Genomic DNA, 27,044 nt, shown 5'->3' with positions numbered 1-27,044 from the left:
TGGTGCCAGTGTAGTTGCGGAAGATGGATTGTTCCACATATCCTACGAAGAGGCAGGCATAGCTGGGGCCCATGCGGGTGCCCATGGCTACTCCTTTCGTTTGGAGGAAGTGGGAGGATTGGAAGGAGGATTGGTCAATACTCTGACCAATAAAGGAAAGCATACCAGACGCCGCCTTCACTATCCTATCTACCTGCGACTCCACTTTCAAGGAACTATGAACCTGCACTCTTTGTTAAGCAACACTCCCGAGGACCTTACCATTAAACGTATAAGTCCTGCTAAGATTTGCTTTCCCAAAATGTAGCACCTCGCATTTATCTGAATTAAACTCCATCTGCCATTTTCTCAGCCCATTGGCCCATCTGGTCAAGATCCTGTTTTAATCTGAGGTAACCCTTTTCGCTGTCCACTACACCTCCAATTTTGGTGTCATCTGCAAACTCACTAACTGTACCTCTTATGCTCGCATCCAAATCATTTATATAAATGATGAAAAGTAGTGGACCCGCCAACCTTCTGATAATCTGTGTTCCCATCGTTCGGAAGCTGTGTTCCCTCAGCTCATTTCTTCCAGTTTATCATCCATTGATTCTCTTCTGAAACCTGTATCTTCAGTTTCTGCCAGCCTTGTACCAGCTCAGGTCAAAGAAATGAAATTTGGTCAAAGCTTGCTCAAGCTTTGGTCAACACCACCCCCTTTAAGTGTCCCTCCGAGACTCTCACCATTCTGACTTGGAAATATAGCACTGTTCCTTGAGTGTCACTGGGTGAAAATCCTGTAATTCCCTCCCTCAGGGTACTGTGGGTCAACCACATGGTCTGCAAGGTTGAAGGAGGCAGCTCACCACCACCTTCTCAAGGGGCAACTGGGGATGGCAATAAATGCTGGCCCAAGCAGCGATACATGAGTGAGCAAAACAAGAGCTCACTCGAGATTGTATGATATCGGCTGCTCAGTGTAATGAATCAGTGTTTGTACAGGCCGGTTGCACATTAGTTTCCAGGCTGTGTGGAGAATAGGGTGGAAATCAGATAGTTAGCTGGTACAGAGTTCACGCCTGCTTCTTGCCTAGTCCAGCTGTGTTGTGAAGGTCTCCTTATCTCTGAAGTTCAGTCTATCCCTACCCCAAGGATGCTTTTGAAATGAGTCGTATACTTTTGACAGTTTTACCTCACAGACCTTGAAGGGCTAAGATTAGGAAGTCCTTCACATTCTTGATGGTAGACGCCGGATGCAGGAACATTTATCCTTTCTGTCAACCATGAAGAGCTGATGGTTACTGAGAGCACTCTCTCCTTTTTCTTGATATGTCCTTCGTGAGCCAATGTCCCACCGCCCGTGTCTCTCTGCATGGTGCTGGATGGACTGACACACAGTCTCTGGTCCGGCCTAGCTCTGCAGGAACTCCTCAAGCTGGGAGCACCACAGCCGAACCCAGCTGTATCCTCAGAGAATGATAGAGTCATCCAGCATGGAAGAGTTCCTTCAGCCCATTGAGTTTGCACCTAACTTGGCCCACCTTCGCACATTAGGCCTTGAAAGTTATGATACTTAGAGTGTTCGTCCAAACTTTTTAAAGATTGTGAAGTTTCATCCCTTAATTACTCTCCCAGACAGTGCATTCCAAACCCACACCATCCTTAGGATGAAAAGGATTTTCCTCTAAACCTCTGTTTCACTTTAAAAGTGTGCTCCCTCGCTCTTGACCCTTCACAGCTACTTTCAATCACGACTGTCCTTGCCCGACGTAATCTTAAACATCTCAATCAGGATCCCCCCTCAATCATCTCTGTTCCAAAGAATAGCATCTCTTCATCTCAGAGGTAACGTCCTGGTGAATCTCCTCTGCACTGTCTCCAGTACAATCACATCCTTCTCATAGTGCGGTGACTGGAACGGCACACAGTATTCCAGCTCTGCCCCGACCAATCCTGTACAGCTCCAACATAACTTCTTGCCCTTTTAATCCATGCCTTGACTGATAGAAGCAGGTCACGACGCTTATGCTCGAAATGTCGACTCTCCTGCTCCCCGGATGCTGTCTGACCGGCTGTGCTTTTCCAGTGCCACACTTTTTGACTCTGCTATCCAGCATCTGCAGTCCTTACTTTCTGCTCCCTGATAAAAGCAGGTGTCCCGTATGCCTTGTTAACCCTATTAACCTGTCCTGTCACCTTCAGGGATCTGTGGGCAAGCATCCCAAGATCACTCTGAACTTTGTAAGGTCCTGCCATTCACTGAGTGCTCCCTTGTCTTGTTCCTTCTGCTGAAGTCAATCATCTCACATGGACCATGGTTGGGGGATGGGGACAATGTTGGCAACAAGACTCATGGGACTGGGGGGAGGCAATGAGATTTGACAAGATCTTGGCACTTCCAGTGCAATTCCGAGGGTGTGCAGTACTTTTGGAGACACTGTCATTCTGAAGCAGCTTCTGGTTTCTTGGTCTAACGTAGAAAGATCCCATGGCACTTTTTTGAAGATAAGCAGAAAATGATGGCCAATATTCCTCATTCATCCAGGGAGGTCATGCCTGACAAATCTGTTAGAATTCTTCAAGGAGGTAATGAGCAAGTTAGACAAAGAAGAGCCAATGGATGTGATCTATTTGGATTTGCAGACAAAGTGTCACACTTTGGAGGTGGCAAAATAAGGTAAGAGCCCCTGGTGTTAGGGCAAGGTATGGGCATGATAGAGAGTTGGCTGCCTGGCAGAAGGTAGAAAGTAAGGGCAAAGGGGTCTTTTTCAGGATAGCAGCCAGTGGATTGCCAAAGTTCCACAGGATTCAGTGTCAGGACCACAACTATTCAAGTTCTACATCAACAATTCGGACGAAGGAACTGAGGGCATTGTTGCTCAATTTGCAGATAACACAGTTAGCTGGAGGGACAGGTAGTGTTAAAAAAACGTGGAGGCATCAGAAGGATTTGGATGATGGAGGGCAGTGAGCAAAGAAATGGTAGATGGAGTACAGTATGGGAACGTGTGAGGTATTCACTTTCATGGGTCCCCATGGTAGACTCATTCATAAAGTCAGGAGATATGGGATACAGGGAGATTTGGCTACCTGGATTCAGTTTAGGTTGGCTGACAGGAGGCAGAGAGTGGTTATAGGTGGAAAGTATTCTGTCTGGAGGACAGTGTTGAGTGGGGTCCCGCAGGGCTCTGTTCTTGGGCCTCTGCTCTTTGTAGTTTTTATAAATGACTTGGATGAGGAGATTGAGGGATGGGTTAGTAAATTTGCAGATGACACAAAGGTTGGAGGTGCCGTTGATAGTATCCTATTGAGGCTGCAGCGCAACATAGACCCCAGGATGCAGAACTGGGCTGAGAAATGGCAAATGGAGTTCAACCTGGATAAATGCGAAGTGATGCATTTTGGAAGGTCGAACTCGAATGCTGAATATAGGATTAAAGACAGGATTCTTGGCAGTGTAGCGGAACTGAGGGATCTTGGTGTGCAAGTACATAGTTCCCCAAAATGGCCACCCAAGTGAATAGGGTTGTTAAGAAAGCATATGGTGTTTTGGCTTTCATTAGCAGGGGGATCGAGTTTAAGAGCCGCGAGGTTTTAATACAGCTCTACAAGTCCCTGGTGAGGCCACACTTGGAATATTGTGTCCAGTTCTGGTCACCCTACTATAGGAAAGATACAGAGGCTTTGGACAGAGTGCAAAGAAGGTTTACCAGGATGCTTCCTGGACTGGAGGGCTTGCCTTATGAAGAGAGGTTGACTAAGCTTGGACTTTTCTCTCTGGAGAGAAGGAGGAAGAGGAGGAGACCTGATTGAGGTGTACAAAATAATGAGTGGCATAGATAGAGTCAATAGCCAGAGACTTTTCCCCAGGGCAGGATTGACTGGTACGAGGGGTCATTGTTTTAAGATATTAGGAGAAAGGTATAGAGGGGACGTCAGAGGAAGGTTTTTTACTGAGAGAGTTGTGAATGCATGGAATGTGCTGCCAGCGGTGGTGGTGGGAGCAGAGTCATTAGGGACTTTTAAGCGACTGCTGGACATGCAAATGGAGAGCAGTGCGTTGAGGGATGCGTAGGTTAAGTTATTTTATTTTACATTAGGAATAATGCTCGGCACAACATCGTGGGCTAAAGGGCCTGTTCTATGCTGTACTTTTCTATGTTCTATAACAAATTATAAAACAGCTGAATAGCGAAGATTTGTAGCTCGGGTGCTCGTTGCTGTGGTTCTGTTCGCTGAGCTGGAAGTTTTTGTTGCAAACGTTTCGTCCCCTGGCTCGGCGACATCATCAGTGCTTGGGAGCCTCCTGCGACAGGGACAGACCACTATAAACACCGGAGGAAACATCAAAGAAGCGCTTCGCAGGAGGCTCCCAAGCACTGATGATGTCACCTAGCCAGGGGACGAAACGTTTGCAACAAAAACTTCCAGCTTGGCGAACAGAACCAGAGCAGCTGAATAGCAGAAGGAATAAGAGAGGCCAATACTAAGGATCATAACTGGAAGATAGATGCTAATAAACTCATTAAGGAATCCACCAGAAACAATAAACCGAGAGACTGGTTCGCAAGTGATACCAAAAGGAATGGTGGAGACTGAGAACTGTATGATATGCATGAGTGGAAACTGGATCATCTTCCAGGGAGGTAGGATGTCATGTTGGGATTCCCTGAAGAGAGATGGGAGGAGGGTCTTGTGGAGCCTAAACTCCAGAATGAGCCACAAACACAAACGGAAATTTCTGGAAAAGCTCAGCAGGTCTGGCAGCATCTGTGGAGAGAAATCCGAGCTAGTGTTTCTGGTCGACTGATCCCTCCTCAGTACATTTCTGTTTTTGCTTCTGATTGGCAGCGTCTACGGGTGTTTTGGATTTGATCCAGAGTGAGCCAGCTGGACTGAACAGGGTAAACACAGGGAGGACCTACCTGAGTCCGGAATTAGGGTCACAGCCTGACGATACGGGGGAGGCCATTTAGAATTGAAGTGAGGAGAAATTTCTTCTCCCTGAGTGTGATGAACCACAGAAAGCTGTTGAGAACAATACGTTGAATGTTTTCAACTAAGATTTAGATGTGGTTCTTTAGGCTAAAGGGATCAAAGGGCAAGGAGAGAAAGCAGAAACAGGTTACTGAGTCAGATGAACAGCCTTGATCATATTGAATGGTTGGAGCAGACTTGATGGGCAGAATGGCCTACTCCAGTTCCTATTTCCTGTGTTTTTGTTTCTCTGCTGTACATTCTATACTGAAGACAGTTAAATTTTCTTCAGTAATTTGTCTGTTGTCTAAACTCTGAATATGTTGTGGGAGGAAATAGATTAGGTTCAGCTCAGTACCTTTGTCCCAAACCCACCGCACTTGCTTTAACACTGGGAAACAACTCTATCTCCGTTCCATTTTGCATCAAGACACAAAAGCTTTGCAAAAAGGTTGTAAAATCTGTTTCTTTTCTATAAAACAACACATAGTCTAAATAATGGCCAGATAACATAGTTTACTTTCTTCACATCCTAAGCCAATATAGCTGCACTGTTTGAGGAGGATCATACATTTTCAGAACCAGCCTTTGTTGTAACAATTAAGATCCTTGATTGAAAGCCTAATCTTCTGTCGCAAATGGAAATCTAACCTTGTCCTCAAGAGTTATAAGTTGTGTTCTGTTTTCTTTTCAAAAGAAGATATTTTCACCCTCTTTCCACTCCCTCAGATACGCTGACTGCCCTTGGGATTTCAGTCCGTGTCTCAAATTTGTAATGCTGGCAACGTGGGAGTGGAGGGGGGCCAGGTCAGAGGAGGAGTTCAGATCTCACCAAGGACTCTACTAGCAACAAATACAACACACACTGCATCCATTACAGTGGTAACATTAACTGTTAACTGACCGTTATTTCACATGAGCGGGTTTTACAGCTATACTAATCCTGACACGGTCATCAATCACCACAGGATTCACATGTAATGGCATTAGGACCGATAAAGCTGGGGGTGTGGAGTAGGAAGGGGTGGGAAAAGGACTGAATGGATTGCACCTCAGACACCCAACATGGAATTGATGGGCCGAATGACCTTTTGTGCTTGGCTGCCCTTGACCTTTTGATATATTCACTTTGTCAGAGCATTCTTGGAAAATGGTTACTTTGGAGGCAAAGTGTAATTATCTTCTTTATCTGTCGGCTCTCTGTCTTTTAAAACCTTCCATGATCTCCTCAGCACAGTAACCTTAAACAGCCTCATCCACCTGTCCACTCTTGATACTTCCCCATTGCGTTCCGTGCACTTATTTCTGATTCATTTCACTGGCATGTGTCTTTAACATCGCTCTCTGAAATTCCCACTCTCAGGAATTCCTTTTCTTTCTGCCTCCCTCTCCGTTGTGCACGTTTCTTCAGGTCCTCCTTACTAACGGTCGTTGCTGGTCCCTCTTCTGAATATTGATGGAAGGAAAAGCTTCACATACGTAGCACCTTTCACAACTTCAACACATTCCCAGCTGCACAGACCATGAACGCCTTGCTGAAAACAACACCATGTTTCCAAAGATTTTTGCCCTGCGCTCATCAGGACAAATGCAAGAATGCCGAATCTCCAACCTTCTCAACAGCTTATACCGTGGCCGGAAAGACTGCTGATTGGATGGTAGCTCGAGTCTGATTGGCTGAGTTTTTGCTGTGGAGAAGACCAATGAGCGTGACCACTGTTGAAAGCCAAGGCAAACGTCAGCTGATTTTTGCAGAGCAAGATCCCACAAAGAGTGACCACAAAATAAATGGTTGAAGGTTCAATGTTAGCAGGCAAGTTCTTTCTGTTCTTCTTAGGAACAATACCAAGGGAACTTCTGCCCTCACTAGGGCAGATAGAGGCTCAGTTTAATGCTGCTAATGTTCTAAAACCATGTTTCTGACAGTGCAGCAACATTTGACAACTTGTGGCTAAACTTATCACTTGTGCTGTTAATATTGCTGATTATTTGACACAGTTCTGCACACAGTGTGCTACGCCAGGGCAGAGCACGCCTCAACCTTGATATACAACATTGTAACCTTCCTGCAGGCAGTGCAGTATCGGGCATCTCACACACGTGTGGGCTTTTGAAAAAGAAGAAGGGTTTATGCCCGAAACGTCGATTCTCCTGCTCCTTGGATGCTGCCTGACCTGCTGCGCTTTTGCAGCAACACATTTTCAGTTTTGAAAAAGAAAGGCTTGTATTTATCTTCTCTCCTTCAACAGTCTCTTGTAAGGCAGGATGACTTCCTTCCTCTCTGGAGTTGTGGCTCCTGAGGTGACTGAGCAATCCAATACTGGATGTGGACATCCTGCCTCAGGGGGGCAGGTGGTGTCTGAAGAGGGAGCTGGGTGGATGAGGTGCTCACATTTACACTTCACTCTTTGCGTTTGCCTTCACCTGAGCTTGTTGGCAATGCCAGGAATAGTTGGCACCTTCATGGGTACTTCTTCTCCAGTGTGGGCAAGAGATTCCACAGGTCGCTGAGAACACTCCAATCTTTTTTCAGGGAGACTTTGAAAACATTTTCTCTCAGATATTATCAGCTTTACTGAATTAATCAGCCTAGAGTATTGACTTCTCTGTCCATTCGTGTTCTGGTATTGGCCTGTTTCTGGGTAACATTCCTCACATAAATAGCTATAAAAAAAAAGTCCCAGCCTATTTTTATAACTCAAACCCTTCATTCCCAGCAACATCCTGGTAAATCTTTTCTGAACCCCCTCCAGTTTAATAATATCCTTCCTATAACAGGGCCACAAGACCTGGACACAGTACTTCAGAAGAGGCCTCACCAACATCCTGTACAACCTCAACATGACTTCTCAACTGTGATAGTCAACCGTCTGAGCAATGAAGGGAAGGGTACTAGACACCTTCTTAATCACCCTTTCCACTTGTGACACACATTTCAAAGGATTATGTACCTGAACCCCTCAGTCTCTTTGTTCTACAACACTCCCTAGGGCTCTATCACTTGTTTGTTTGACCAAAATGCAGTACCTCGCAATTATCCAAATTAAACTCCATCTTGGGATTTGATTAGTTTAGGTTTCCTACAGGCCCTTTGGACCAACCAGTCCACACTGACCCTCCAAAGAATAACTCACCCAGACCCATTTCCCTCTGACTAATGCACCCAATACTATGGGCAATTAAACACAGCCAATTCACCTGACCTGCACATCTTTGGACTGTGGGAGGAAACCGGTGCATCCAGAGGAAACACACGCAGACACGGGGAGAACGTGCAAAATCCACACAGACAGATACCTGAGGCTGGAATCAAACCTGGGACCCTGGTGCTGTGAGGTAGTAGTGCTAAGCACTGAGCCACCATGCTGTCCCTATTAGTTTAGTTTTGGAATATGGTCACATGTGCTAGTTGGACTGAAGGACCTGCTTCCATGCTGTATGACTCTATAACTCATTAGCAGCTTGGAGATATGGGAGTGTAGAGCCAGTGGTAGATTGCAATAAAACCTGTGTTATCACTGTTCTTCGAATCACAATGTTAGGGTATATAACTACTCAATAATGAACCTTCTGACACTTATTTTGCTTGCAAACTTATTTCTTTGCAACGTGATTAACCTTTTGGCACAAAGAAAACTCATAGCATCATGAAATCGGGGAGCTCAATGTCATGTTTCAGATAGAGTTAGTTGATCAAGGACATAGCTGTGACTGCTTATCTCTTCCTGTGAGCTGCATGTGAGAAAAACTGTTTAATACTCCCTGATATTTACTAACCCACTACTGATGCTGTTGCTATGACAATCCTTTTAAAAGTCAGGTTTATGGGGTTCAGTGGGTCAGACATTGACTTGTAACCAGTTTTAACACTGACTCTTGTATCCACTGGGGAGAGGGTTCAAAAGTGGTTGAAAGGTTCATGTCTCTGGTGATTGTAAGGGTCCCAGTGATTCAGGTGGTAACTCCCTGCCTCTGAGCTCGGTGGGCATGGATTTGGGTTTTGCCAACCTCCTATTTGCCTGTGCTGTGGGATACGGCACTGTTGGAGGCGCTGTCTTTCCAGTGAGGCAATCACCGGGAGCTGACTGGGTTTCCCAGGCAACGTATACCTTGTAGGTGGTGGACCAGTCAGACAGGAAAGGCAGGGGATGAGTTAACTCGGGCAGAATTCCAAACATCTGAACAATGTAGTTTCTTTATCCCTATGGACAGAGCCATCCCCCTTGCCCTGCTCACCTAACTCTGACCCCACCGCTGGGGCAAATCAAGTCTTGAGCGTCCCCCCACCATGGGACACAACATCTTTTCCTTCCAGTCCATCAATAAAGGTCTCTGAGTCTAACTTAAACAAAACTGAAGGTCAGAGGGTACCACTCTCGCCCCATCCTGGCTTTAAGTTCCTCCCGGATGCCTTTAGAGTCATAGTCATACAGCACTGACAAAGACCCTTCAGTCCAACGCGTCCATGCCAACCAGCTTTCCTAAATGAATCTAATCCCATTTACCAGCATTTGGCCCAATTCGCTCTAAATCCTTCCTTTTCATGTGTCCATCCCAAAGTCTTTTAAATGCTGTAATTGTATCAGCCTCCACCACTTCCTCTGGCAGCTCATTCCACACACACACCATCCTCTGCATGAAAATGTTGTCCCTGAGGTCCCTTTTATACCTTTTCTCTCTCACCTTAAACCTATTCCCTCTAGTTTGGGACTCATCCATCCTAGAGAAAAGACCTTAACTATTCACTCTATCCATGCCCCCCCCCCCCCCCCCCCCCGCCAACCATGATTTTATAAACTTCTATAAGGTCACCCCTCAGCCTGTAATCCCAGTGCAGGACATCTCACCCAAACCCCCTCCCTCCACAAAGCATTGGCCCCAGGAGGTTACCCCAAATCACCCTACCCAAGTTCTGCTTATGGGAATTCTTGAGGTTGTGAAAGACGCTATATCAATGCCAGTCTTTTGTTTTAATTCACCTTTTCTTTTGCATCACCTCTTACTGTGATATTTGCAAACAATTTTATTTCGGTTTTACGACTGGAAGTGTATATTAACAATCAGTGTTCCAGTTGTTAACCTTCAATAACAAGAAGTGAAACGATGACTGTGGCATTATCTCTGTAAGTGGATGGTATGATTATCCACCTCTGATTCCCAGGGGAAGTGGGGTGTGTGATCACTGCCCATCTGATCTATTGTAATGAACTTGCTTATCTCCCATTCACACCTGCCAGTTCAGTCATTGTAACTGTTTCCAACAGGTTTATTATGGGCTGGCCCCAAAGAATTCAAAGGCCATACAAAATATCGGTGCTAAAGTCACTGTTAAAACGGCATAAATTAAAATCGATTGTAACATTTAAAGTGCATCAGCCAGAAGGAAGTCATTCAGCTTGTCATACCCCAGCTCTTTGGAACAGTTTTTCAATTTCTTCTATTCCCTTGCGTTATTCCTGAAGTCCTGTACATTTTCTCTGTACAATATCCATTTCCTTTTCAAATGCAATGGTTGTATGAGCTGGTGAAAGCTGATTTATTTTAGAAAAAATAAATTATTTGTTCACAGGATGTGGGCATCACTGTCTAGGGCAACATTATTGCTCAAGCCCAGCTGCCCTCAAGAATATGTACATAGTGTCATAGAATCATAGAGATTTATAGCATGGAAACATATCCTTTGGTCCAAGCCGTCCATGCCGACCAGATATCCCAACCCAATCTAGTCCCACCTGCCAGCACCCAGCCCATATCCCTCCAAACCCTTCTATTCATATACCCATCCAGATGCCTTTTAAATATTTCAATTGTACCAGCCTCCACCACTTCCTCTGGCAGATCATTCCATACACATGCCATCCTCCGCGTGAAAAAGTTGCCCCTTAGGTCTCTTTTATAGCTTTCCCCTCTCACCCTAAACCTATACCCTCTAGGTCTGGACTCACCAACTCCAGGGAAGAGACTTTGTCTATTTACCCTATCCATACCCATCATGATTTTATAAACCTCTATTAGGTCACCCCCTCAGCCTCCGACGATCCAAAGAAAACAGCCCCAGTCTATTCAACCTCTCCCTTTAGCTCAAATCCTCCAACCCTGGCAACATTCTTATAAATCATTTCTGAATCCGTTCAGGTTTCACAACGTCTTTCCATTGGAAGGAGACCAGAATTGCATGCAATATTCCAAAAGTGGCCTAACCAATGTCCTATACAGCTGCAACATGGCCTCCCAACTCCTGTACTCAATACTCTGACCAATAAAGGAAAGCATACCAAACACCTTCTTCACTATCCTATCTACCTGTAACTCCACTTTCAAGGAGCTATGAACTGCACTCCAAGTTTTCTTTGTTCAGCAACACTCCCAGGACCTTATCATTAAGTGTATACGTCCTGTTAAGATTCCTGCCTACAGATCTGCTGTCTTAGAGACATAGAGTCATACAGCACGGATCAGACCCTTCAGTCCGCTAGTCCATGCTGACCATGTTCCTGAACTAAACTAGTCCCACTTGCCTGCATTTAGCCCACACCCCACCAAACTTTCCCATTCATGTACTTGTCCACGTGTTTAAATGTTGTAACTGTATCTCGCAAGGGAAGTTGGTTGGGCAATAAATGTTAGGCTTGCTGTTGTTATCCACACCATATGAATGTGTTGGTGGGTGGGGGGGGCTGTGCAATAACTCCACGGTTGCTAATATCAGAAAAAGCATGCTTTTGGGAAATGGAACTGGTTGCCTCGTTCCACTCTTTATGTGTGTGTGTGTGTGTGTGTGTGCTGGCAGGAGCTGGATAATTACCGGACCGCCATGCAGAAGATGGCTGAGGACATCATTAACCTGAGGAAGGATGTCACGAGGCTGGAGGTTGAAAACAGCAAACTGCGGAGTGAGCTGAGCTCCCATCAAGACCTCGGCCGAGTTCTGTTGGATGACACCGACATTGATGTGATGACTAAAGCAGAAATAGCTGACAGAATAGGTCTGGTTTTAAAGTACTCGTACCGTCATTGTGAGCATACCGTTGAGGTAAAATCGGTGATCGTGTCCCCGATCTATCTAGTTTTCTTTTGTTTATAGTCTCAGAATCCCAAGAGTGTGGAAAGAGACCTTTCTGCCCATCAAGTCTGCACCAATCCTGCATCCACCTATCGCCTTCCCACCTTCCTTCTCCCCAGTCCCACCCTCCCATTTATCTCTCAGCCCCCTTCCCCTCCACATCTCTGATGAAGGGCTTATGCCTGAAACGTCAACTCTCCTGCTCCCTGGATGCTACCTGACCTGTTATGCTTTTCCAGCACCACACTTTTCGACTCTGCACAAACCCTCTGAAGAGCAAGTTTAGTTATTCACCCAGGGAGATGCGGAAATCCCTGGTTAGGCCTGCACGTATTACCAATTTATCCCTAATTGCTGTGGGTCTGGAGTCATGTGTAGACCAGACCAGGTAAGGATTGCAGTTTCATTCCTAGAAGGACACTGGTGAACCAGATGGGTTCTAATGACAATCAACAATGGATTCATGGCCATCATTAGACTTTTTAAACTGAATTTAAATTCCACCATCTTCCATGGCAGGATTGGTGCCCAGGTCCTCAGAACATTATCTGAGTTTCTGGATTAATAGTCAAGTGATAATACCGCTATGCCATTGCCACCCCTACCCAGACCCAGACCCTCCCTATCCCAGTAATCCCATATTTAGCATGGTCAAACCACTCTAACCTGAACATTTTTGGACAGTGGGAAGAAACTCACACAGACACAGGGAGAATGTGCAAACTCCACACAGACGGTCTCCCAGAGGTGCAATCAAACCCGGGTCCTTGGCGCTGTGAGACAGTGGTGCTAACCACTGAGTCACTGTGCTACCTCAGTTATGCTTTCCAACAATGTCAATAGCACAGGCTTTCATAGCTGGCTGATCAACACTCTGGACCATGAGATAATATAAAATAGACTTTCTGCACAAAGATTAAAGAGCTATCCACTGAGTAACTCAATAGTATTTTATTAAATTAAGCTGAACCCATCGCTTCCTAGTCACAGATCTTGGGGCTACATTTCCTGGAAGGCGTTTTTATCCTGCACTTGACTTTCTGTCTGCAGAAAGAGACCAATCTGTCCTTCAGGCCCGCGGTAGCTCCTTGATGAACAACTGTCCTTAGTCCCCGTGTTGCTGGATTAGTAAAGGGACTGGTTCTCATTGCTGTTAGAAACCATCATCTAAATTGTGTGGGTGTGGAACTGAACTTTAAACCTCTTTTCATTTGTATTTTTGCTTATTTGATTTCCAGTTTTGTTAAGACAGAAACTGGCCACAGAGACTGCGGAGCTTCTGAATTGCAAAGACAAAGTGCAGCAGCTCCAGAATGAATTGATACGGGTGAGTCATGGGGGAATGGAAGTGTCTTGTGTGGATGATATTCCTTTTAAGGGCCCTGGGCTATCCAGACAAACCAGGGAGGTCTCGGCCTCGACCTACACATCCAGTGATTGGGGCGGCATGGTGGCTCAGTGGTTAGCACTGATGCCTCACAGTGCCAGGGACCCAGGTTCGATTCCTGCCTTAGGTGACTGTCTGCTTGGAGTTTGCATGTTCTCCCTGTGTCTGCATGGATTTTCTCCCACAGTCCAAAGTTGTGCAGGTTAGGTGGATTGGCCATGCTAACTTGTGCAGGATGGATGGGTTAGCCAGGGGAAATGCAGGATTACAGGGATAGTGTAGTGGGGGATGGGTCTGGGCCAAATGGTCTACTTCCACAGTGTAGGGATTCCAGGACTCTTTGGAAAAACTGGTCTGTCTCCATGAACATGGTGAAGGGGTGGGTCATGTCGATCTCCTCAGTGGAGCTGGCTAGGGTGAGGAGTGCAGAGGGTGTGGGTTGGTGTCCAGGTTGTGTACTGTGAAATATTGGAAACCCCAGGAATGGGATCAGGAATCACAGCACTGGGACATGCCACCCTTTAGGAAGGGATCCTGAGTCATCTTGACTTGGCAGAAATCTAAGCTATAATTCTGATTCAGCGTGTGGGTGGGAGTGGTCTGGAACCTGCAGGTGGTGATGATCTTGCCAACTGTCTGCTGCCCTTTTCCTTCCAGCGTGGTAGGGATGGGAGGTTATGAGGGCGCTGGCAGAGGAGGCTTGCTGAGCTGCTGTAGTGCATCTTATAGACGGCACAACGCTGCTGCTACTGAGCATCAGTAGTCAAGGCAGTGAAGGAAGCCAGAAAGTGGACAGAGTGCCAATCAAAAAGTCTGCTTTGCCCTGGATGATGTCGAACCTCTTGAATGCTAGCCATAAGGTGTAGCAGCAGAAGAAGGCCATTCAGCCCACCATGTCTGCTCTGTCATTCAATGAGATCATGGTTGTTCTGATATTCCTCAGCTTCATTTTCCTGCCTTTTCCCCATAATCCTTGATTCCCTTATGGATTAAAAATCCCTCTTACCTCAGCCTTGGATTTGCTTAATGACCCAACCTTTCCAAGCCCTCTGTGGTAAAGTGTTCCACACAGATTCACCACCCTCTGAGAGAAGAAATTACTCCTCATCTCTGTCCTAAATGAGCAACACCTTATTCTGAGGTTATCTCCTTTGGTCCTAAACTCTCCCCATCCACACTGTCAAGTCCCCTCAGAATCCTGTGTGCTCCAATAAGGTCTCCTCTCCTTCTTAAATCCAATGCACACAATGTCAACTGACTCAACCTGTCCTGATAAAACAATCCCTCCATACCCAGGATCAGCCGAGTGAACATTCTCCAGAATGCCTCCAATACCAATGCATCCTTTCTGAGATAAGTCAGTCAAAACTTAGTGTTCTTAGAGCTGCGCCGATCCTGGCAAATGTATTGGTATTCAATAACACCACTGACTGTAATATTATGAAGAACTGACCCAAATTAAATCTGATTTGTGGAAAGTGGTAGGCACTAAGTATCTGCAAAATCTTGGCATGACGTAGCTCTGGCAAACGTGTATTGAAATATTGACGTTTAATATTATTGTGCCCAGATTCCATCACTGAGTAATGGCTATAATATTAATATCCTAGAGAGCTGAGAGGGCTGGTCATCAAAGATAAATATAAGAATTTACAAGGAAGGTTTTAAGGAGGCCTTGTCTGCTTTTAGAACGGTAGAGGGTGTTGAATGCTGATCAGTTTGAAACTTGTAACATTATGAATTGAATGGATCAAATTGATCCCGGGGATGTTGCTCATTGTGCTGAAGGATTGCAAAGATACGCAAGTTTTAAAAAAGAGTAACATCTGTGTAAAAGGAAATCCAGGTCACTTTAAGGCTAGTAGATTTGTGGAGTGAGTTATGAAGAAATGCCAATGGGAGAATAGGGCAAATGGGGCATGAGGCAATCCAGGACAAAACATTGTCTGTGGGATGTGGTGATTTTTTGCCTTGATCTTACAGAAAAGTAACATGTTTGTTGGTTTTTAAAAAAAATTTACTCATGAGACATGGGAGTCCCTGGTTGGACCACCTCTATTGCTCATCTTTAGTCCCTTAGTGTGTTTCTCATGTTCCTAATCTAAGCTTCAATGGCTGGCATGGTGGCTACCTTTGTTCAGTAAGACCCCGATGTCATTATTGTTTGTTCTAGAAGAACGATCGTGAAGCTGAACTTTTGAAGTCACAGAAAGCCCATCAGCAGCAGCTGGCAGCGCTGCACAAATACCAGGAAAAAATGCACAAATCAAAGATTCTGGAAGACACCATACGGCAACAGGAAAAGGTAAGGGAGTTGGTGAAGACGTGCAGAGTTTGTAACATACACAAGTTCCAATTTTTAAAGAGACATCTCATTTGGGTTCTGGGAAGGCTGAACATGACTTTCCATTTAACAGGTCCTGCCTAATTATGTTTCTTTTTATTTATTCACGGGATGAGGGGCGTCACTGACTGGATCAGCATTTATTGACCATCCTTAATCCGTAATAGTGAGCTAACTTGTGGAACAACTGCAGTTCATGTCGTGTACATACTCCCACAGTACTGCCGTGGAGGGAGCTCCAGGATGTGATTCAGCAACAAAGTGTGGGGGATGGGGGGAATGGCAAAGTGACTCTGCGGTCACAGCAGCAGGGACCGAGGTTCAATCCTAGCCTCAGGTGTCTGTCAGTGTGGAGTTTGCACTGTGTCTGTGTCAGTCCCCTCTGGGAGCTGTTTCCATGCTGAATGCCTCTAAATTCCTTTGTAATGTTAAAGACATTGAGATAACCTCTCATCTGCTCTTTTCTAAGGACAAGAACTTCCTGGTACTTAGACTCTCCTGGTTCTGGTGTCCATTTTAGCAATTGTTTGAACCAAAGTCAGAAACTTAGCAGACAATGGAACTTTGCGGGTAGCGGAGAAACACTGCTGTGTGTCCCGGGTTGTAAAAGGTCATGAGAGCCTCCAGCTCATCAAGACAAGAATCTCTCAATGAATTCCTATTAATATTTCCTTTACACTTTACCATGCTGCAGCATGTCTTAATGAATTACTTTTGACTGTTCTAACTTAGGTACTAGTTTTGATTTATAGAGTCATAGAGATGTACAGCATGGAAACAGATCCTTTGGTCCAACTTGTCCTTGCTGACCAGATATCCCAACTCAATCTAGTCCCATTTGCCAGCACTCGGCCCATATCCCTCTAAACCCTTCCAATTCTTACACCCATCAAGATGCCTTTTAAATGCTGTAATTGTACCAGTCTCCCCCACTTCCTCCGGCAACTTACTCCATAGATGCACTACCTTCTGTGTGAAAAAAGTTGTCCCTTAAGTCCCTTTAAATCCTTCCTCTCTCACCTTAAACCTATGCCCTCTAGTTTGGGACTCCCCCCACTCCAGGGAAAAGACCTTGTCTATCTATCCTATCCATGACCCACATGATTTCTTTCCTAAAAGCTCAAAAAATGCAGAGATTAATCTTATTTTCTTTCTCATTTCTTGTTTTGTTGCAAAACTGAGTATGTTATTGTACTTAAAGTTTACAAACCCCTGTCACGAGGACATTCTTGTTTGACAGTTGAGCAAATTTTATTATTTGAGTGACTTGCCGGAATTATGGAGATATCCTGGGATCCAGTCAGTTTCATACCTTCACAGATTTAAGTGCAGTATGGTTTAGATTCGGAATCAAGTGCTCTCCACACTGGATGAATGGCATTCAACCGATCTATCAAATGTCATTTGTTGTTGCAGGTTATTGAAAGAATGGAGACTCTTTTGGACAAAAAGTTGAAAGAGAGACCGAAAGCAAAGCCCGAAGCATCTAAAAAGCGTACGGGTAAATTCAAGTGACAAACAAAGAAATAGGAGCAGGAGTAGGCCATTCGTCCCCTTGAATCTGTTCTGCCATTTAACAAGATTGTGAATGGTTTTCACTTCTACTCTACTCGCACAGCATAGTCGCTTTGACTCCGTCAGGGTTCAAAACTCTATCAACCTCAGCCTTGAATATACTCACTGAGCTCTCTGGGATCAAATATTCCAAGTTTCACTATCTACTGAGTGAGGAAATTTGTTCTCATCTTTGTCCTAGATGGATGAGCTCTTGTCTTGGGATTATAACCCCGAGTTCTGCAGTCAGTTGAAACAGCCTGTCAGCATCAGTTGATTGAAGCATTAAGTATCGGACAACATTCCGGAATGTTGTCAGTAAATGTTCACATCTGAGATGTGACATACAGGTCATTCTGCTGTGACACAGCAGTTATGTTCCTCTGCAACCTTGCACTATGGAAAACCACGCTGTAGAAAACCACACTGTAGGAGATCGCTAACAGAAAATCGCTTACCCATTCAGTAGAAAGATTACGTTATCCAAACAATGTCCACAATTGGCCAACCGCGTTATAGCCAATTTGTGTTGACCAGACATGTGTTACAGCAGAACAACCTGTAAGTCATTTAAGAACAAAAAGACATATCAAGGGCATCACATCCTGAGATATGAAGGACTTGAACCTGGACCTTCTGGCCCAGAGGTAGAGACACTATCTCCATGCTACAAGTAATTTAGTCATGTTGAAAAAAAGCTTTTAATCAATCTGTTAGGATGCACCTCCAGAGCAGGTGAGACTTGAACCTGGAATTTTTGGCCCAGAGGCACAGACACTACCACTGTACCACAAGAGCCCAAAGCTTTGTGATGTGTGTGGACTGTGAAATTAGTGTAACTTAATGAATTGATTTTTGGTGTAACTGAGTGGCCATGTTGCTCATGGTTCCGACAGTGCATTGGTGTGTCAGTAATGTATAATGGTGAATCCTGTTTGCATTTGTATAGTGAATACTGAGGACAACATAAGGAAAGAGGTGGAGTCTGTCCTGTTGGCAGAGAATGCCCGGCTGAGGGAAGAGATTGAAAGGTTACGCCTGCAGCCTGTGCCCATCTTAGTTCAGCATCCCATGCATTTACAGAAGGTATGATTCCTTTATCCAATAAATGAGATCTGATTAACATGTGGACTCTAGATTCTTTAACATTTTAATTGACTGGAATCTAAGAGTTGAGAGTGTGGTGCTGGAAAAGCACATCAGGTCAGGCAGCACCTGAGAAGCAGGGGAATCGATGTTTCAGGCGGAAGCCCTTTGTCAGGAATTCTTGATGAAGCACTTATGCCCGAAACGTTGATTCTCCTGTTCCTCGGATGCTGCCTGACCTGCTGTGCTTTTCCAGCACCACACTCTCAACTCTGATCTCCAGCATCTGCAGTCTTCACTTTCTCCTGGAATAAAAGAGCTCCTAAAAATTTACCCTATACTGGCTCGCTCAGTTGCTGGAATTCGTGAGGGGTATGGATAGAGTAAATGCTAGTTGTCTTTTCCCGAGTTTGGGGGATTTCAGGACTAGCGAGCACATTTTTAAGGTGAGAGGAGAGAGATTTAAAAAAGACACGAGGGGGCAAATTTTTTACACAGTGGATAGTTTGTGTGTGGAATGAACTTCCTGAGAAAGTGATGTGAGTTCAATTACAACGTCTAATAGACATTTGGATAAGTACACGAAAAGGCAAGGTTTGGAGGGACATGGGCCAGGAGCAGGCAGGTGGGACTGGTTTAGTTTGGGATTAGGGCTAGCATGTTCTGGTTGGACCGAAGGGTCTGTTTCCGTGCTATGTGACTCTGTGACTCTATGAATTCTTCACTGAGCTAAAATGTTTTGAATTTTGGAACCATACAAGGACTCAAACCCATTATCTAATTGATTGGCTTTGCTTCACTGTTGGCAGTAGTACCTTTCACTCGCTTAAAACCTCCCTCTGACATTACTGTGGCCTGAAGAGATATATTTTGTCCTGTTTTGTTTTTGAAGAGGGATTTTAAGACAGAGGTGGAAAGCTGTCTATTGAAAGCCCTAATAGTCAGGACTTTTTAAAGTAGAACAATAGAACCCTAAGTGGAAGGGTCAAGTTGCCACAGAACCAGGAGTTTTGGGTTTTTAGTTTTTCAGTAGCAGTTGCTGGGGTCTTGAAGCTGGGTTTGGAAGCTGCAGTATATCTCTCCCTGCTACTTTCTCTCTATCTCTATCTCAGATTCTTCTTGATTAATTTTCCGACTGGACTGACCAGTTGCCTGTGAGACAATCAGATTTTCTGAATTTGCCTTTTACCAAGAGTGTCCTTACTCGACCCGGAATATTAACTCGGATTTCTCTCCACAGACGCTGCCAGACCTGCTCAGCTCATCCAGCAATTTCTAGTTTTGTTGCTAATCTACAGCATCCACAATTCTTTTGGCTTTTAATAATCCAGAGGTCCTGGCTAATGTTCTGAGGACATGGGTTCGAATTCCATCAGGGCAGTTGGCAAAATTTGAATTCAATCCAAATCTGAAATTAAAAAGGTGGACTATTTACATCTATGTAACCATTGTCGATAAGTGCGGCAGGGCGAAGGGGGCTGAGAGATAAATAGGAGGGTGGGGGTGGGGGTGAGGTAGCGGGTAAGGTGATATGTAGTTGCAGGTAGGGGGGGATGATGATGATAAGTCGGAGTGGATAGGTGGGAAGGAATATGGACTTCGTCTTCCCAGCTACCTCACCCCCACCCTCACTCTCCTATTTATCTCTCAGCCCCCTTCTCCCCTACTTCACATTCCTGATGAAGGGCTTAAGCCTGAAACGTCAACTCTCCTGCTCCTTGGATGCTGCCTGACTGCTGTGCTTTTTCAGCCTCTTCGACTCTGATCTCCAGCATCTGCAGTCCTCATTTTCTCCTAATTTATGTAACCGCCGTCAATTGACCTAAAAGCTAAAAATAAAGCCAAACTGCAGGTGCTAGAAATCTGACTGATTCTCTAATGTCCTTTAGGGAAAGGTATCTACCATCCTTGCCTGGCCTGCTGTACATGTGACTCCAGACTCACAGCAATGGGGTTTGAAGGCCAAAGAATGCTGACCTAGCCCACACCCCATGAAGGAATATAAAAAAGCCCCTTCTTTATGCTGATCTTTTAACTGCCCTGCTCTTTCTTTCAGGAGTCCCTCTCTGACTCGGAGAAATTAAGTCTCTTAGCAAGATTGGAGAAGACTCAGAGACGCGTACAGACACTGGAGACGCTGGTACGTAGACTTTGAAAGACGCTTTCAGCTTGCATGTCTCCACACTCCATATATTGCTGTGAGCTGCTATTTCCCCACTCTTTGAGGCATTGGACTGTAGGCAATAATGTAGAAAGGTAGCCTGACTGCCTGCTCTTCCATTAGGAGTCTGCGCTGGAGCCAACATAGGCCAAGGCACCAATTCTTTGAATTTGCACCCTTGTCCCCAGAGTGCTGGCCTGGGCCTCAGTGTTACTAGCACAATGAGATTCCAAAATAATGGAATCCAAATGCATAACAGTCTTTTAGAAACATAGAAAACAAGAGCAAGATTAGGCCATTTGGCCCTTCAGTGTGATCATGGCTGATCATTCAACCCAATACCATCTTCCCACTTTTTCCCTTTGAGTCCTTTAAGTTTTATGAGCTACATCTGACTGCTTCTTGAAAACACTCAATGTTTTGGCCTCAACTGCTTTCTGTGGCAGAGAATTCCACCACTCTCTGGGTGAAGACATTTCTCCTTATCTCAGGCCAAAATGACCGCTGCTTTATCCTTAAACTGTGACCTTTTGTTCTGGATTCCCTGGTCATCAGGAATGTCTTTCCTGGGTTTACTCTGTCTAGTCCTGTTATAGTTTTATAAGTTTCTATGAGAACACAACCCCTCTTATTCTTTAAATCCCCATGAAGGTGATCCTAACCTGCTGTTGTTCTGTTCGCCGAGCTGGAAGTTTTTGTTGCAAACGTTTCGTCCCCTGTCTAGGTGACATCCTCAGTGCTTGGGAGCCTCCTGTGAAGCGCTTCTGTGGTGTTTCCTCCGGAATTTATAGTGGCCTATCCCTGCCGCTTCCGGTTGTCAGTTTCAGCTATCCGCTGTAGTGGCCGGTATATTGGGCCCAGGTCGATGTGTTTGTTGATGGAATTTGTGGATGAGTGCCATGCCTAGACAGGGGACGAAACGTTTGCAACAAAAACTTCCAGCTCGGTGAACAGAACCACAGCAACGAGCACCCGAGCTACAAATCTTCTCACAAACTGTGATCCTAACCTATTCAGCCTCTCTTTGTATTTCAGTTCTGCTATTGCAGGATTCAATCTGGTGAACATTCATTGCGCCCTCCCCACAGACAAAACATACTTCTTCAGATAATGAGACCAAAACTGCACACAGTACCCCAGTGTGGTCTCACCAAGGCCCTGTACAATTGCAGCAAAACATCTTGCTCCTGTACTCAAACCCTCTCGCACCATGACGGAATCTCCATGCTTGTAATATCTCAATGTCAATTTGCACCAACAGTTATAAAGAGGAGAATGAAAGTCGTCTCCAATCTAAAACAGAAAGTGCTGGAGAAATTCAACTGATCATAGAAACTGAAAGAACTGCAGATGCTGTAAACAGAAACAAAAACAGAAGTTGCTGGAAAAGCTCAGCAGGTCTGTCAGCATCTGTGAAGAGTTAAAGGTTCGGGTCCAGCGACCCTTCCTTAGCAGATCATAGAATCCCTACAGTGTGGAAGCAGGCCACTTGACCCATTGAATCTATACTGACCCTCTGAAGAACATACCACTCACTACCCTACCTTTGCATTTCCAATGGGTAACACACCTAGTCTGTACATCCCTGGACACTATGGAGCAAAGTAGCATGGCTAAATTGTCAGAGAGAGAGGAGGAGGAGGGAGTGTGAGAAGGAGCAGGGGCAGGGGGTTGTGGGGGAGCTTCTGGTCCGAGTCATTGAGAGGTCCCCCCACCCTGGGGTAATAGCTGAGGCAATGGTGCCTATTCAGTGGCCTCAGTAATGGCCGCTCCTCTCCATGGCACCTAATCTGCACATCTTTGGACTGTGGGAGGAAACCCATGCAGACACAGGGAGAATGTGCAAACTCCACACAGATAGTCGCCCAAAGTTGGAATTGAACCCAGGTCCTTGGTGCTGTGAGGCAGCAGTGCTAACCACTGAACCATTGTGCCACCATTAAGGACCTGCAGAGAGAAATACAGAATGAATGTTTTTGAGCCCAGTGACCTGCTGTCAGGACTGAAAGCCACCGGCGAATTGTGGTATTTATGCTGGTGATGATGGGTGGGGACTAGAGGACGAGTGAGTAGTTCAAGGAGATGATGCCAAGGGAGACAGAGAAAATGGAGAGGCAAACAAAGCAATTGATGTTAAGCTGAGAGGGAGATAAATAATGAAGGGAGGGGGCTAACAAAAAGTCTAAGTAGTTGAAAATGGGTTGGCTGTGATGGGAGCAACCACAGCAAAATGGGATGTGGGGGTGCAGGCGGTTGGGTAACGAATGTGGAGAAAAGTGTTCACTCTCTGAAATTGTTAAACTCGTTGTTGAGTTCTAAAGGCTGTAAGGTACAAGATGGAAAGATCTTCCAACTGTGTCGCAGTGCTATCTCCCCTCACAGCGCAATTCCCTCTGCCATCCCTGGGCCTTGGGTTGTCAGAGAGAGAGGAGGAGGAGGAGGGAGTGTGAGAAGGAGCAGGGGCAGGGGGTTGTGGGGTAGCTTCTGGTCCGAGTCATTGAGAGGTCCCCCCACCCTGGGGTAATAGCTGGGGCAATGGTGCCTATTCAGTGGCCTCAGTAATGGCCGCTCCTCTCCATGGCAACTGACTACACCCCCCAATCATAATGAGGCCACCTCACTCCCCATTTCCATGGTGACATGATAAGGGGAGAGAATTGTCACCTCACACTGCTTGGGAACTCAAATGCCTTCACGGGGTAACCAGGGCTGATGGGGTGTTAGCTTGATTGAGTTTTTTGAAGATGTAAGCGAATAGATTGATGAGAGCAGAGGGGTAAACATTGTCTAAATGGACTTTAGTAAAGCCTTTGACAAGGTTCTGCATGGTCGATTCATTAGTAAAGTTAGATCACGTAATCCAGGGGGAGCTTGCCAATTGGATACAAACTTTGCTTTTGATGGTAAGAGACAAAGTGTGGTGGTGGAAGGTTGTTTTTCGGATTGGAAGCCTGTGACCAGTGGTGTGCCACAAAGATCGGTGCTGTTATTTGTCATGCATATGGATGAGAATATAGGAGGTGGTTGGTAAATTTGCAGATGACACCAAAATTGATGGTGTAGTCAACAGAGAAGAAGGTTATCTAAAATGCAATGGGATCTTGATCAATTGGGCCAAAGGGCTGAGGAGTGGCAAATGGAGTTTAATTTGGATAAATACGCGATCTTGTATTTTTGTAAAACAAACAAGGGCAGGACTTATACAATGATAGAGCCCAGGGTGATGTTGTCAAACAGAGAGACCAAGGGGTTCGTGTACATAGGTCTTTGAAATTGGTGTTACAGGTAGACAGGGTGGTTAATAAGGCAGGGAGAAAGTGAATGCTTCGTCTTCTGCCTTGGGACCCTCCAACCTCATGGGATCAAAGTGGATTTCACCAGTTTCCTTCATTTTCCTTCCTCCCACCTTACCCCAGATGCAAACTTCCAACTTGGTACCGCCCTCTTGACCTGTCCTACCTATCCATCTTCCTTCCCACCCTCCTCTCAACCCTCCTCTCAACCCGCTCAACCCTCCTCTCCAACCTACCACCTTCACCCTACCTCCATCTACCTATCATGGCGTTTCTAGCACCACACTCTCGATTCTGGCTAATAAGGCATTTAACATGCTTGCTTTCATTGTTCAGACCATTGAATATAGGATTTTAAATGTTATGTTGAGGTTGTGTAGGATGTTATTCAACCCACTTTTGGAACAAAGTCCAGTTCTGGTCACCCTGCAATGGGAAGGATTTTATTAAATTGGAGAGGGTTCAAAAACGATTGACCAGGATGTTGCTGGGGCTGGAAGGATTGAGTTGTGAGAATAGGCTGGGACTTTTTTCACTTGAATGTACAAGGTTGAGGGTGACTTTATAGAGGTTTATAAAATCATAAGGGACATGGGTAAGCTGAATAGCAAAGGTCTTTTCCCCAAGGTGGGGGAGTTCAAAACTAGGGCACATGTTTAAGGAGAGAGGGGAAAGATTGAAAAAAGGACCCGAGGGGCAACTTCTTCACAAACAGGGTGGTTCATATGTGGAATGAATTGCCAGAGGAAGTGGTAGATACAGGCACAGTTACAACTTTAAAAGACATTTGGACAGGTATATGAATAGGAAAGGTTCAGAAGGATATGGGCCATATGCAGGCAAGTGGAATGGTTTAGTTCAGGAAACTTGGTTGGCATGGACTAGTTGAACCAAAGGGTCTGTTTCTGTGCTGTATGACCTTATGAGCTGTTGTTCCTCTAGCTTGTGTTAAGCTTTGCTAGAGTACTGCAGCAGGCCTAAGACTGAAATATTGGCCAGGGGTTGCAGTGGTGTGTTGAAGGCTGTTTGTGCGGCTGGAACCTGCTGGAGAAGGGTTACACCGGAAACATTGACTTCTTCACCTCCTAATGCTGCATGCTTGCTCTGTTCTTCCAGCCTCCTGTCTGTCTACTTTGGATTCCAGCACCTGTGATTTTTATTGCCTCTAGCCTGGAGTGCAGTGTCATACCACAGGAATCAGTGCTAGGGACCTTATTGTTGTTGTGGTTCTGTTCGCCGAGCCGGGAATTTGTGTTGCAGACGTTTCGTCCCCTGTCTAGGTGACATCCTCAGTGCTTGGGAGCCTCTTGTGAAGGCTTCACCTTATTGTTGGTGATCTTCATAAATGATGTCATAATGGGGGAATGAAAAATGGGCTTGTGCAATGACACATAGATTGGTTCGATAGTTGACAGCGGGGAGGAAGGTGTTAGATTATAGGAGGGTATACGTGGATTAATCAGGTGGGCACATCAGTGGCAGATAAATGTGATGTCTGCACTTTGGAAGAAGTAACAAGACAAGGGAATATGCAATGAATGGCAGGACACTATGAAGGCCAGATGAACAGAGACATCTTGGATTGCTTGTCCACAGGTCCCTGGCAGGGCAGATTAGTAGAGTAGGTAAGGCAGCAGGCAGGATGCTTGCCTTTACGACATAAATGAAAAGGAGAGGGAGGTCAGAGAGTTGTATAGAACTTTGGTTGAGCCATAGCTGGAGTACTGTTTGCAGTTCTGGTCACCATGCTATAAGAAAGATGTGATTACACTCGAGGAGAGTGTGGAAGAGATTCACCAGCTTGGTACCTGGGATGGAGCATTTCAGTGATGGAAGAGAGGCTGGATAAGCTCAGGTTGGTTTCTTTGGAGCACAGAAGGCGGGGGGAGGGGTGTTGCTGATAGAGGTGTATAAGATTGTGCGAGGCATGAACAGGATGAATATAAAGCAGCTGCTCCTCTTATTCGAAGGGTCAATAACAAGGGGCATAACTTGAAACTGAAAGGCAAGAGGTTTGGATGAGATTTGAGCAAAATGCTTTTCACCCAGGGGACAGTAGAGCTCTGGAATGCACTGCTTGGGAGGGTCGTTCAGGCAGGAAACCTCAAACATTAAAGTACTCGGATGAGCATTTCAAGTGTCATAATATTTAAGGCTATGACACTAGTGCAAGAAAGTGGGAGCTGAAGGCCCTGTTCTGAAATGTACGATTCTAGGAACACTTACCTCTTCCTAAAGCAATGGTAGTACAAACTGTGAAAAGATTCTGAAGTGCTTAAAGTGAATCGTTAGTAAAAGAAAATGTTTAAGTAGTTTTATTCCCCCTGGGTGGCTTAGTGCGTTGATGGGACTTTGATGAAGTTGTTCACGTGTTGGCAAGCATTCTGCCAAAGGGAGTTCCTCGAAAATGCAGGAATCTTGCTCAGAAAAAGGCATTTGGATGGGTATATGAATAGGAAGGGTTTGGAGGGATATGGGCCGGGTGAATGCAGGTGGGACGAGATTGGGTTGGGATATCCGGTCAGCATGGCCGGGTTGGACCGAAGGGTCTGTTTCCATGCTGTACATCTCTATGACTCTAAAGCTGAAGGTAAACTAAATCAGAGAATTGGATCCGTAATTGATTCATTACCTGCCAAACACTATAGCGGTCAGAACGGAGTGGATGTAGTTTAAGAAAAAGTGTCACTACCATTTCCTCAGGGCCAATGAGGGATGGATGGTAAGAAGTCCCAGAAGATTGTGCACATGGACATCATGTTTCTGCAGAAATGCAAGAAAGTAGGAAAAATCCCAAAACTATTCAATATATTGCATCAGTGTATGACACTATGATCTTTTGCTGTAAATTCTGTATCCTATGATTCTACTCCACGAGCTACCTGACGAAGGAGCAGCGCCCTGAAAGTTTGTAACTCCAAATAAACCTGCTGGACTATAATTTGGTATCATGTGATTTTTAACTTTATCCACCCCAGTCCAACACTGGCACCTCCACATCAGGAAGATGGATGTGAGGGATGAACAATTTTTCTTTAAAAATTGAATAAAGCCAAAGTTAATCACCGTGGACATTGGAAATAGAACATAGAACATAGAACATAGAAGAATACAGCGCAGTACAGGCCCTTCGGCCCTCGATGTTGCGCCGATCCAAGCCCACCTAACCTACACTAACCCACTATCCTCCATATGCC

At 45.3% G+C, this 27,044-nt stretch overlaps 1 protein-coding gene across 2 annotated transcripts in view; it reads left to right on the top strand.

Annotated features, from left to right (window-relative positions):
- The window catches only part of ccdc33 (coiled-coil domain containing 33), a 274,590-nt gene that overhangs the window by 243,976 nt on the left and 3,570 nt on the right, over positions 1–27,044 (top strand). Inside the window, exons 17-22 of one of the 2 annotated variants that reach the window (XM_043680295.1) lie at positions 11,750–11,945; positions 13,261–13,349; positions 15,583–15,714; positions 17,170–17,248; positions 18,257–18,393; positions 20,450–20,533. In XM_043680295.1, the coding sequence (XP_043536230.1) occupies positions 11,750–11,945; positions 13,261–13,349; positions 15,583–15,714; positions 17,170–17,248; positions 18,257–18,393; positions 20,450–20,533 (717 nt within the window). Of the gene's footprint in view, positions 1–11,749; positions 11,946–13,260; positions 13,350–15,582; positions 15,715–17,169; positions 17,255–18,256; positions 18,394–20,449; positions 20,534–27,044 lie in introns of both variants that reach the window. The other variant, XM_043680294.1, reaches the window with a different exon arrangement.

The sequence above is a fragment of the Chiloscyllium plagiosum genome, chromosome 40 (assembly GCF_004010195.1).
Source record: "Chiloscyllium plagiosum isolate BGI_BamShark_2017 chromosome 40, ASM401019v2, whole genome shotgun sequence".
Classification (NCBI taxonomy): Eukaryota; Metazoa; Chordata; class Chondrichthyes; order Orectolobiformes; family Hemiscylliidae; genus Chiloscyllium; species Chiloscyllium plagiosum.
This window is presented reverse-complemented; position numbering and strand designations above follow the sequence as displayed.